General features: G+C 41.8%; 1 protein-coding gene across 1 annotated transcript in view; it reads left to right on the top strand.

Annotated features, from left to right (window-relative positions):
- MRAS (muscle RAS oncogene homolog) overlaps positions 1-13046 on the top strand; it is a 56019-nt gene that overhangs the window by 28182 nt on the left and 14791 nt on the right. Inside the window, exon 2 of the mRNA XM_070957104.1 lies at positions 5727-5938. Coding sequence (XP_070813205.1) covers positions 5746-5938 — 193 coding nt within the window. The 5' untranslated portion in view covers positions 5727-5745. The remainder of the gene's footprint in view (positions 1-5726; positions 5939-13046) is intronic.

Here is a 13046-nt window from a genome sequence, read left to right as displayed (position 1 = left end):
CTTGGAGAAAGGTATTAAACCTGTTGCCTTACACTGCACTATTATATTTAAACATGAGTGGAGCTGAAGGATAAAGGCAGTGTTTAAGTGTTTCTATGTACAGGTAGTCCTCAATTTACAACAGTTCATTTAGCATCCATTCAAAGTTACAACAGTGCTGGAAAAAATGACTTAAGACCATTTTTCACACCTTTACGACCATTGCAGCATCCCTGGGATCACATGATGAAAATTTAGATGCTCGGCATAACTGACTCATATTTGTGACAGTTGCAGTGCCCTGGAGTCATGTGATAGCTTTTTGTGACTTTCTGACAAGCAAAGTCAATGGGGAAGCCAGATTCACTTAACAACCATGGTACTAAATTAACAACTGCAGTGATTCACTTAACAACTGTGGGAAGAAAGGTCATAAAATGGAGTAAAGCCATTCAAAAACTGTTTTGCTTAGCAACAGAAATGTTGGGCTCAATTGTAAGTCAAGGTTGTAAGCCAAGGACTACCTATATACCACTGCAGAGCCAACTATCAGTGTAAAGATATTGGATCCTTAGAAGGATATGTTTTTTTTTTTTTCCTTTTTGCTCTTGTTTCTCTAGTTATTCCCTTCCCAAGGATCAATTATCTAATTCTGTCTTCTCGCTATGGGTCCTGAAATCTACTGATGGTTGTTAATCTTTCCAATGAACTTCAGATCGTGAGCGAGAGGTACTCTCTGCTCATCCCTTTAGCTTCAGGATTGCTGAAAGATTGCAGCTCAGCAACATTCTGCTTCTGTCTACCCGAGTAATTGACAGTGATGTGAGTTTTATTTGCTGAGGTTATAATTTTGAGACTCCTGACATTACAGCTCAGTGTTCATCAGCTCCTGGCTGCCTTTTTTGTGCAATTCAAGCGCTTTAAGTATATAATGTGAATCATATGGCTTTCCTTTCAGCAGAGATTGAGAAGAGCGGGAATGTAGTTTCACTGCCTTCCCTTGAGGTGAAAATACCTGGCGAGCATCAAACGAAGCTCAGAATTGTAGAAAGGCTCTCTCAAAAGCTTCTTGTTGCTTACAGAAGCAGTTATAGAGAGCATTCGTGTTTGCTGCCAGGTTTACAATAGGACTTTTAGATGGTGTTCGTCAGAGTTGAGTTTCACATAATTTTACCACCAGTTCGCCGCACACCAAAAATGTGAGCATGTGCGCTTTGCTCGTGCGTGCAGCTTGCACGCATGCGAGCGGCTTAGAAACCGTGGCTAAATAGGGTAGCATAGCGCCAGGGCAAGTGGGCAGGCCCACCCACAGGTCGCCACTACCGGTTTGCCCGAACCAGTCCGAACTGGCTTAATACCACCACCAGTGTTCATATTGAGGGACAGATCTGAGATTTTACTTGGAAAAAATGCAGGCCCTATATCAGGAGTGTCAAACTCAATTTCATTGGGGGCTGCATCAGCATTATGGTTGCCCTCATAGTTTTGCAACTGGCCCTTTGAGGGCAACCATAATGCTGATGCAGCCCTCAATGAAACTGAGTTTGACACCCCTGTTTTAGAGAGTCATTGAGGCCACCTAGAGGTTGATCTACATCAGGGGTTCTCAAACTTTTTAAACGGGGCCAATTCACGGTCCCTCTGGGACCTGTAGTTTGAGGATCCCTGATCTACATGAATAAAGTCCTATGGGCCAAGGCCTAGGTGGTGGGGGCCAGCCCCTCAGCATTTCCAGGGTGGCCCCGTGGGCCAGATCTAATCACATTGTGGCCCGCATCTGGCCCGCGGGCCTTGAGTTTGACAAGTCTGCCCTACATAGTCTTCCTCAGTTCTTGGCGCTCTGCAAAAGGCTGTAGCCAGCATGGCCATTGTTGAGACAAGAACTTTGATGGTCATACAGGTAGTTCTCAACCTATGACCACAACTGAGCTCAAAATTTATGTTGCTAAGCAAGACATGTGTTAATTTGTGAATAAGTGAATTTGGCCCCATTTTACAACCTTTCTTGTCACAGTTGTTAAGTGAATCACTGCAGTTGTTAAGTTAGTAGCATGGTTGTTAAGTCTGGAATCTGGTTTCCCCATTGCTTTCGCTTGTCAGAAGGTTGCTAAAGGGATTCACATGATCCCAGGACACTGCAACGGTCATAAATACGAATCAGTTGCCAAGAGTCTGAATTTTGATCACATGACCATGGGGAAGCTGCAGTGGTCGTAAGTGTGAAAAACGGTCCTAAGTCACATTTTTTCAATGCTGTTATAACTTTGAACTAAATGAACTGTTGTAAGGCGAGGACTACCTTTCTCACTGTCCCATGGGTTTTCTGTGGGGCAAATTAAGGCAAGGACAGACTTTGTTCAGTGTAAGCTAAACACGCTTCACAATCTGAAGGGGCCTCCCAAAATTTCAGATTTCTTTTTTTTTTTAAATCAGATACAGTTTTATTATTTCGTACATGAAAATCTCCACAAAAGTAAGCACTCCTCTATAGCTCACATGACCCCCATTACTAGATAAAGATAGGCTTTATTTCTACTTCCATGCATTCAAAATGAGACCTTCCTAATCCTATCATGGCTCTCTTAGGTTTTTCTGGTGGCATTGTTGCCAAATTCAGTTGTTACACAGTCTTATTCTCTGTTAGTGCTTGTCAAGTAGGCTCTCTACAATTTCCCATGGGTTGGGGTCTCACTATGTCTAAATCCTCCACTGGTTTAGGTGTGGTAGTTGGTGGATTTCTCAGTCAGTAGAAAAATCATCAACAAATTGCTGTAAAGTAAATGGTAAAATATCTAACAGATGACTAAACCTGTCATTCTAGCAGTTAATGTTTGCTTCTTCCCCCAGCCCATGTTTGGAGGTGCAGTTGGTGGATGCGGGTTTTTTTCTTCCACTGAGTGGAAAATTCACTAATTTCTACACCTTAATTTGGCCTAAATTCTGTAGACCATGGGTGTCAAACTCAAGGCCTGTGGGCCGAATCCGGCCCACAAGTTTTTTAGATCTGGTCCACAAGGCCACCCTGGAAACAGCGAAGGACTGGCCCGTGGTGCCTCTGCGCCCCCCCGAGCCCATTTTCTGTGGCAGAGTGCTTGGGCCACCACAGGTATCCCCAACACAAGCTGGCCACACCCACCCTGGCCACAGCCCCCTGAGGTCAAACACAACCCTGATGTGACCCTCAATAAAAGGGTTTGAGTTTGACACCCATGCTGTAGACCAATCTTTCTCAACAATTTTATGATGGGGGGGGGACTTCAACTTGAAGTTTCCCCATCTTAAAGTTACTGAGGTTGAGAAACATTGCTGTACTGTCTCGCTTGCCTTGACATACTGTCATGATAAAGCAGACACTGGAAAACGTTGACTGACATACTTGCGTTGCCTCACAGACTGAAGTATGCCACCTTATAAATAGGTTCTCTGGATGTGTCCAGTATTTAGGTCCTCAGAAAAACCATAAGCAGAGAAGGCACAACCAATGCAGACATCAGTATATCATATGCAACTTTAACTGCTATAATGGTATGTGGAAATGACCTTGAGGGATGAGAGAAGGAGATACTGCCTAGGAAACAATCAGACAAGAGAGGGAGAAGCCCCCAGAGGCTTAATAGCCAAAAGAAGAAATTTAGGAAGGACCTCCCCTTAATTGACCAGGCAGTTAAAAGTGGCTGCGGGAGATTTGTTCCTTCACACTTGCTAGATTCTTTTAATATAGTCTTACAATAAAGTAGATTTTGCTCATCTTGTTGCCTTTCCTATCTGGTTTACCTGGAAGGGTTGACAGCTGCATTTCTGAACACTCTACAAGGGTGGCTTATTGTAAAATTTAGTAGGGGTATTTGATGTAAACGTACATAAGGTTGCACTGTCTTTCTAAGACATCAATGAATGGGATGGATATATATAGGTATATCTAGATATATATATTTTCTGTGTGAGGGTCCTACTGATTGTTTTTAAGCTGACTAGGAGACAGAAGAGGGCTATACTAAGACAACTCAGCATCTGTTGTTGTGTATGAGTTGTGTTTTTTTCTGAAGGTTTCATAACAGGATTTAGCCATTTGAACGTCACACATGTTACCATGGCTACAGTAAATCATTATCATGCACAGCTTCTGAGTCAGGAAGTTTCTCTCCAAAAAGTCTCCTTTTTTCCATAGAACTTTCTCTCTGTTTTTTTCCATGACTGGATTCTGTACTTCATAATCCCTTTCAAACTGTGAGGATTAATTACTGCTCAGAATGGGAAGCAAAATCACACAACTTTTCCTTCCTTCCTTCCTTCCTTCCTTCCTTCCTTCCTTCCTTCCTTCCTTCCTTCCTCTTGAATTAATCTAGTGTTTGGAAGTCCAACCAGAAAAAACTAGTAGTTCTTTCTGGCTGAACTAGTATTAATGGGCGCTTTTAGGAAATTTAATGCTCACAGAAAATAAAACTGATACTTTTAGTGAGTGGTCTGAGTTGAATGTCTCTGCTCAAAGTACTGTATTTTTGAAGACCTTGCCTAAGTTTAGGGAGGCCTGTCTAATGGGGGCAATAATTAATTTTAACCCAAGCTTTGAAAGTTATATTTGAATGATTGGCTTCAACTTCAGCTAAGGAAACATTCTTGTTTGTGTCTATGGTGGAAATTCAAGCCACATCTTCCTGGTCCTTGGGCCTTTGCAGATCTTGTGAAAAGACCACACTCACAAATCTGCAGGTCTTGGCAAAGTGGCAAACAATATATTTATTACTTCCTGACCAAATCATTCCTACCTTTACTGTATATTTTTCTTAATACAACACAAACAAAGAAGACAGTAGAACAAATTTCCCAATAACAGAATAGCTAACAGATGGAGATATTTTTAACTCTTCTTTGTGCCTGACTGGTTATTTTGGAGAGCTCCTGATTACTTTTTTTGACTTCTCCTTGATACATGGGCTAGAAAATGATAAGCAAAATGAAACAACATCCAGAGAAGATCATGGTCAGAAGGAAATTGGACTTTGAGTCTTAGTGTTAAGTCTGTTCAGGAAGGGCTGTGTCTTCCTGAAATGGTAGGTGTGGGTAATACTTGATTCTCCAGTGAGAACAAGAAGCACATTTTTACAACTTGGTCTGCCAACCATAACCATGAATGAGCTGGTAGCAGGGTGTGCAACAGTTGTTCAAGTCCTGACTGCAGCAATCTAAGCTGAGTATAATGTGTTCCAGAAGAAAGAAAGAGAGCTTCTCCTGTTTTACTCCCAAGAGACAAAATTCGCATATTATGATCCCTGGTCTTTCCACTTTAGCAATAGCAATAGCACTTAGACTTATATACCTCTTCACAGGGCTTTACAGCCCTCTCTAAGTGGTTTACAGAGTCAGCATATTCCCCCAACAATTTGGGTCCTCATTTTATCCACCTTGGAAGGATGGAAGGCTGAGTCAACCTTGAGTCTGGTGAGATTTGAACTGCCAAATTGCAGTCAGCGGCAGTCAGCAGAAGTAGCCTGCAGTAGTGCACTCTAACCACTGCGCCACCACGGCTCAGTAGGCTAATCCAGCTGGTTAGCATTAAGAGCCACCTTGGCTCTTAAGTTGGACTTTTGAAGTATTTTTAAAATAATGTGTCTATGCATTTTTTTAAAGTTTGCTTTGATATTTTATTTCAATTGGATTTGAATGGATGACAGGTTATACATCTTAAAATAGCAGTCAACATGCTGTTGCCAATCCACACTGTTTCAAACATGCTGTTTCTGTTCTAGATTTGGCCCATTGGACACCATGGCTACCAGTGCTGTGCCAAGTGAAAACCTGCCCACTTACAAATTAGTGGTGGTTGGAGATGGGGGTGTCGGGAAAAGTGCCCTCACCATTCAGTTTTTCCAGAAAATCTTCGTGCCAGATTATGACCCAACGATTGAAGATTCCTATCTGAAGCACACAGAGATAGATGGGCAGTGGGCAATTCTGGATGGTAAGTTACCTTTTCTGGATTTGACTGACTTTTCAATGAAAGTCCCCAGTGTTTTCAGATATAAATTTGTGCTATAGCTTGATATCAAGGAAGCTAAGAGAACTTAACTAGCTCCGTTCAGATTATTTTATCCAAAGCAACCTTTTAAAGAAGTCTGCAAATAATTTACCAGCAAATATTAGTATCACTGTGGCTAGTTCATGGAGGATAGTGCGTTTTGATCTTTGGCTCTGTCAGGAGCAGACCAAGAGAGACCCTTCCTCTTCTCACAATTCACTTATATAGGTAGTCCTCAACTTGCGACAATCTGTTTAGTGACCATTCAAAGATACAACAGCACTGAAAAAAGTGACTTATGACCATTTTTCACACTTACAACAATTGCAGCATCCCCAGGTGATCAAAATTCAGTCGCTTGACCATTGACTCATATTTACGACAGTTGCAGTGTTTCGGGGATCGTGTGATCTGATAAGCCAAGTCGATGGGAAGCCAGATTCACTTAACACTTAGTAAGACTTCACAGCCACGTTACTAACTTAACGACTGTAGTGATTCATTTAATAGTTGTGCCAAGAAAGTTCATAAGATGAGTAAAATTCACTTAACAACTGTTTTGCATAGCAGCAGAAATTTTGGGCTCAGTTATGGTTGTAAATTGAGGACTACTGTACTGTGTTGAGCCATAAAGGAGATCAAGATGTTCTGTTTCTCTTCAACTACCAGCCATCCTGTGCACTGTTTCTTACATGATAAGCTTAATGGATTGGGGACATAAGGTAGGATCTTAACATTTTTGGAACGTTCTGGCCAGCCACTACACAACTTCAATGGCCAAAACTGATAATTGGGTATAGAAAAGAAATGGGATTAATAATCTTGGGTCATTTTGTTTGTTTGTTTATTATATTTATATAGCCACCATCTTTCAACCAATTCTGGGCTATTTCCAACATAAATTGAATAATGCAGAAACTTTTCTCCTTATGGTGTTCCTGGAAGCCTACCCACAGTAATATTAAGAAATGCTCTTGTGCTGGTTCTGGGGATACAAGATGACACAAAGAGATGAAGAATGTTCCTTTACTTGCAATATTATTTTATGGCAGTGCGTCAGTTCTAGCCAATATCCAAGGATGAATGGCAGATAAGACTTTCCTTTTCATTAGAACTGGTGAGATAGAGAGTATGAAATTTTCTGAATGATCTCACAACTGTTATAGCCAAACAGGTATTGAGACCTAGGCCTGATTTAAGATTTTTCATCGCAAAAATGAATGTATTTCTTTTTCCAGTCAAAGTTTTTGTAGCAATGGTTAAATAAATATAAGACATCTCTGAACTCAGCTCAGCCGTGGGCTGTCTTTCTGAAATTTCTTTTTCACATTTTTTTTAAAGAACAAGTCCATCTGAAAAAGAAAAAAAAAAGTGTAAAAAGCTATGAAAATGTATAAACAATGGGATGCTTTCTGACAATTACAGCCATTTTGCCTCAAAGTGTTATTTTCATTCTTTCTCCCTTGGAATCAGCATATGCAGTTGCTGGTGGCTTAATATATATGCATATTTAGTGAATTTGCATATACCGCAGCAATCTAAGAATGACAGTTGCTTGACCAATTAGTTTCATTTCAGCATCATCAAATACTCTCCCCCAAAACCTTTAATTTTTCAAAAATTATTAACAGGTAGCTGTGAATTGTTTTGACCCCTGAAGGCAAAGTGAATGGTTTTAATACAGAGTTAAAAAATAAAAGTTTTTTTTCAACTGAGAAGATTTATTAACCCTAGACAGAAGGGCCAATTTTTTTTACCTTTTTTTCCCCCAATAAATGCTAAAACTTAACTATAGAATGTATGCTCATTATCAATTAAAAATTTTTATAACTCGGATGTTACAGATGTACATCTAAAATTCCAACAAAAACAATGGCTTAAGGCTAGGTGCTACTTTAGGAAACCACATTTATGAAAGATATGTTCAAGCAGTCTTCAGTTAACGAGAGTAATTGGACTGAAACTACATTAAGTAACCCAGCTATAAAATGAAAAATTATGTGACTGCGCCAACTTATGATGGAAATTTTGGTGATCTCAGTTGCAGTCATTAAGCCTGCAATGTGCAGTTATTCACTATAACATCACATGACCACAACTTGCAAGTTACTGCCCACTTCCAACAAGCAAAATCACTGGGGAAGCTGGCAGGAAGTCAAAAGTCATGCTCATGGCAAGCTTTCCTTTTTAGGCAAGCATGCTTTGTTCAGGTCCCTCTCTTCAGAGGTGGGTTTCAGCAGGTTCTGACCAGTTCTGGTGAACCAGTAGCGGAAATTTTGAGTAGTTCAGAGAACCGGTAAATAACACCTCTGACTGGCCCCGCCTCCATCTATTCTCTGCCTCCCAAGTCCCAGCTGATCGAGAGGAAATAGGGATTTTGCAGTATCCTTCCCCTGGAGTGGGGAGAGAATGGAAATCCTTCTTCTACCATGCCCACCAAGCCACGCCAACCAAGCCACACTACGCCCACCAAGCCATGCCCACAGAACCAGTAGTAAAAATATTTGAATCCCACCACTGCCTTTCTTGCATTGAAATGTAACCTCATGGAATCCAATTAGATCAGGAAAAAAGCATATTCCCCAAGCTTCATCCCATGCTCAGTGGCCTGAAATTCTTGGAAACCTTCTGGCACTCCGGAGGAGAAATAGGAAAGGGACAACCTGAGCAAGTTTAGTCACCATCTCCTACTCGAAGTCTCAGGCACTGGTTTTCTCTTTGGGAAGAGGGATGAACCCAGAAAATCTTGCTTGCACCACTGAAACCATGTATCAGGCAAACAAGCAGGCAAGACATCTCTCATTGTAGGTGCAAGATCTTATATTTGCTGGCCTGTTTCAGGGGTGAAATCCAGCAGGTTCTGACAGGTTCTGGAGAACCAGTAGCGGAAAATTTGAGCAGTTTGGAGAACCGGCAAATACCACCTCTGTCTGGCCCCAGAGTGGGGTGGGAATGGAGATTTTGCAATATCCTTCCTCCAGGAGTGGGGAGGGAATGGGGATTTTGCAGTATCCTTCTCCTGGAGTGGGGTGGGAATGGAGATTTTGCAATATCCTTCCTCCAGGAGTGGGGAGGGAATGGGGATTTTGCAGTATCCTCTTCCTTGAGTGGGGTGGGAATGGAGATTTTGCAGTATCCTTCCCCTGGAGTGGGGTGGGAATGTAGATTTTGTAGTATCCTTCCCCTGCCATGCACACCAAGCACGCCCACCAAGCTACACCACGCCCACAAGCCACGCCCACAGAACCGGTAGTAAAAAAAATTGGATTTCACCACTGGCCTGTTTGTTTCATGGCTTCAGAAGTTACAGGGCTGTCACACCATGTGATACTGCTGCTGCTTTTCCTGGTGGCATTAGAGTGCCTGCAGATCTCTTGGTACACAGCCTGGATGAGCATGGTGTACACCAAGCCGGACACCAACTGCACAGTTGAGACAGCACTGAAAACAGATCAGGTGTGAAAGGCTCCCAGTTCGGACCAGATCACCCGAACCGGTAGCGATGGAGGCGGGTGGTTCGGAGCACCAGTAGCAAAAATCCCTGCCCCCCCCCCCATGCCCAGCTCAGCCGCACAATCATCAGAGGCTTTTTTCTTTTAATTTTTAAAAGCATTTTTTCTACAACCTCTTCGGCCGAAAAAATGCTTTTAAAAGTAAAAAAAAAAAAGCCTCTGATGATCGTGCAGCTCAGCTGGGATCGTCAAAGGGATCGTCAGCTGATGATCCCAGCTGAGTTGCCTGATCAGCAGAGGCTTTTTTTCTTTTAAAAGCCTCTGACGATCCAAGCTGAGTTGCCTGATTGGCAGAGGGTTTTTTCTTTTAAATGCCTCTGATGATCCAAGCTGAGTTGTCTAATCGGCAGAGGCTTTTAAAAGAAAAAAAGCCTCTGCCGATCAGGCAACTCAGCTGGGTTCGCTGAAGAGGTTGTAGAAAAAAATGGTTTTAAAAGAAAAAAAAGCCTCTGCCGATCAGGCAACTCAGCTGGGATCGTCAGAGCCTTTTGAAAACATTTTTTTACAACCTCTTCGCTGAAGAGGTTGTAGAAAAAAATGGTTTTAAAAGAAAAAAAAGTTGGCCATGGCCACCCAGTCACATTACCACCACCACCAAGCCACGCCCACAGAACCGGTAGTAACAAATTTTAGATTTCACCACTGAAACAGACACTATGGGAACAGCTTACCCACGAACAATTCGCAGGGCCCAGTAGGCAATCTCTGTGGTGGAACAGCCCCCCACATAGAAGGCTGCAACCCAAAGGTGGAGTAGAAGTTCCCCACGTCACCCACCCAGAGGCTCTTTGGCAGAAAAAGCAGCAGGAGTGAGTTGTGACTTCCTGCCGGCTTTCCCATTGACTTCGCCTGTGGGAATTTGGCAGTGAAGGTTGCAAATGATTGCCATAAAAAGGATTGAGGGACACTGCAACCATCATAATTACAATCTAGTTGCCAAATGCCCAAATTGTGATCATGGAGATGCTTTGTTGGCCACCACTTCAAAGACTGGTTGTAAGTCCCCTTCACTGTTATATGGTTGCTAAATGAGGTGGTCACTAAACCAGGACTACTTGCATTGTCTTCTTCCATCCAGCATGTTGAGGGCTAGCCATGGAAGAGTAGAATTGAGATACTTGTAATCTTGTTTGTTCCGAAGCAACATCCATTTTCTTCAGTGGCAAGCAACTGTATTTCAAGTTTTAGCTTAAAAATCTTCCCACAAGCTTTTTAGCCATTGCTCGCAATGTTTTGTTTGGACCACTACTAGATGCATTATTACTTCATTTAAAAAAGCATATTTTTTTCAGCTGTCTGCTTCTTGCATGGAGAGCCAAAGTAGCTTGAGAGTGAATTGACCAGATGCAAGTGTCAATGGTGATTTTGAAAAGCACAGGAAGTCCTTGACTTATGACCACAATTGAGCTGAAAATTTATGTTGCTCAATGAAGTATTTGTTAAGTGAGTTTTACCCCATTTTACAACCTTCCTTGCCACAGTTGTTAAGCGAATCATTTCAGTTAACTTAGTAACACAGTTGTTAAGCAGATCTGGCTTCCCTGTTGACATTGCTTGTCAAAAGGTCTCAAACGCTGATCACAGGACCTCAGAACTGCAACCCTCATAAATATGAACCAATTGCCAAGTAGCTGAATTTTGATCACGTGACCATCGGGATGGTACAATGGTCGTGAGTGTGAAATATGGCCATAAGTCTCTTTTTTCAATGCCGTTGTAACTTTGAATGGTCACTAAATGAACTGTTGTAACTTGAGGACTGCCTGTATTCAGTCTTGCGTGGTTGGTTAAGGCGCTTATTGTTTCCTTTAAATAATAAGGTGGGTTTTTTTAGTAAGCATTATTTCCAGTTACCATTATGTTACAGGAAGGACTAGGGGAGACATGATAGCAGTGTTCCAATATCTCAGGGGTTGCCACAAAAAAGAGGGAGTCAAACTATTCTCCAAAGCACCTGAGGGCAGGACAAGAAGCAATGGGTGGAAATTAATCAAGGAGAGAAGCAACTTAGAACTAAGGAGAAATTTCCTGAGAGTTAGAACAATTAATCAGTGGAACAACTTGTCTCCAGAAGTTGTGAATGCTCCAACACTGGAAATTTTTAAGAAGATGTTGGATAACCATTTGTCTGAAGTGGTGTAGGGTTTCCTGCCTGGGCAGGGGGTTGGACTAGAAGACCTCCAAGGTCCCTTCTAACTCTGTTATTCTATTCTATTCTATTCTTCTATTTTAAAAAAATAGAAGTTTCTTCTATTTCTATGGTTGTGAAAAGTAACTATCCTTTTAAAACAAAAAAGTTAGAAAAGAGAATGGAATGAATATCAAAGCAAGATTAAAGTTGGATACCTAGAAGCCTACATCGGAAAATGCAGTGTTACCTCAGTCCTAATATTCATGAAGCAATATGGAATATGCAGTGAATTTGAATTTGTACCCCAGGTCTAAGCATAACCTGGGATCATGCTTAATGATTATTAAGCATAATCCCAGGTTATGCTTAGACTCAGAGTAAGCATAACCAGTGCTGAAGAAAACTCCTGTTCGGCAAGATCCAGGAGAACTCATTCTGGTTTTATCATTTGAACTTCATTAACATGAGTTGCCCTGCTCACTTCAAAAGCCTTTGGCAGGAGAATATCCCAGCAATAGGAGTCTTCTTACCCCATTGCCTTTTGGATTGGCTGATTGCTGATCTTGAGCCAGTCGTTAAATGTTTCTCTCTCCTCACAGAACAAGAGGGGCTGTTTTGAATGCCGACTTTTACTTTGGTAGAAGGACAGATGTTCTTTCCACCCTCTTTCCACCCTTCAAAGCAGTGGGTGGTTTCTCTCTTTGTATTTCTTTCCCAAGTCATCCTTTAAAGCTACAAGCCCCTCATTCACGACTTCTTAACTCTGTTTGTTTCCTATGAAGAAAAGATTACAGCATATTTATTTACACAAGCAAATGTTATGCCAGAATATGCTATAATATACCACAACGTGTTAATGTAACAGTATATAACATAGAGAGAGAGAGAGAGAGAGAGAGAGAGAGAGAGGGAGGGAGGGAGGGAGAGTGGGAACGAACGTGTGTGTGTGTGTGTTACATAACCAGATAACAAGTAGTCCTTGAGTTATGACCACAATTGAGCCCATAATTTATGTTGCTAAGTGAAACATTTGTTAAATGAGCTTTGCCCCGTGTTATGACTTTTTTTGCCGCCGTTTTTAAGTGTATCACTGCAGCTGTTAAGTTAGTAACATGCTTGTTAAGTGAATCTTGCTTCCCCCTCCCCCCCTCCCGTTGACTTTGCTTGTCAGAAGGTCACAAAAGGGACTCATATGACCCCCGGGACACTGCAATCATCATAAATATGAACCAGTTGTCAAACATCCACGTGCAAATCACGTGACCGTGGGGATGCTGTGGCAGTCATCAGTGTGAAAGACAATCGTGTCACTTTTTCCAATGCTGTTGTAACTTTGAACGGTCACTAAATGAATTGTTGTAAGTTGAGGACTACCTGTACATGAAGAGCCAGTTTGGTGGGGTGATTA

This window comes from Pituophis catenifer, unplaced genomic scaffold (genome assembly GCF_029215685.1).
Source record: "Pituophis catenifer annectens isolate HBS135680 unplaced genomic scaffold, rPitCat1.0.hap2 SCAF_1, whole genome shotgun sequence".
Lineage (NCBI taxonomy): Eukaryota > Metazoa > Chordata > Lepidosauria > Squamata > Colubridae > Pituophis > Pituophis catenifer.
This window is presented reverse-complemented; position numbering and strand designations above follow the sequence as displayed.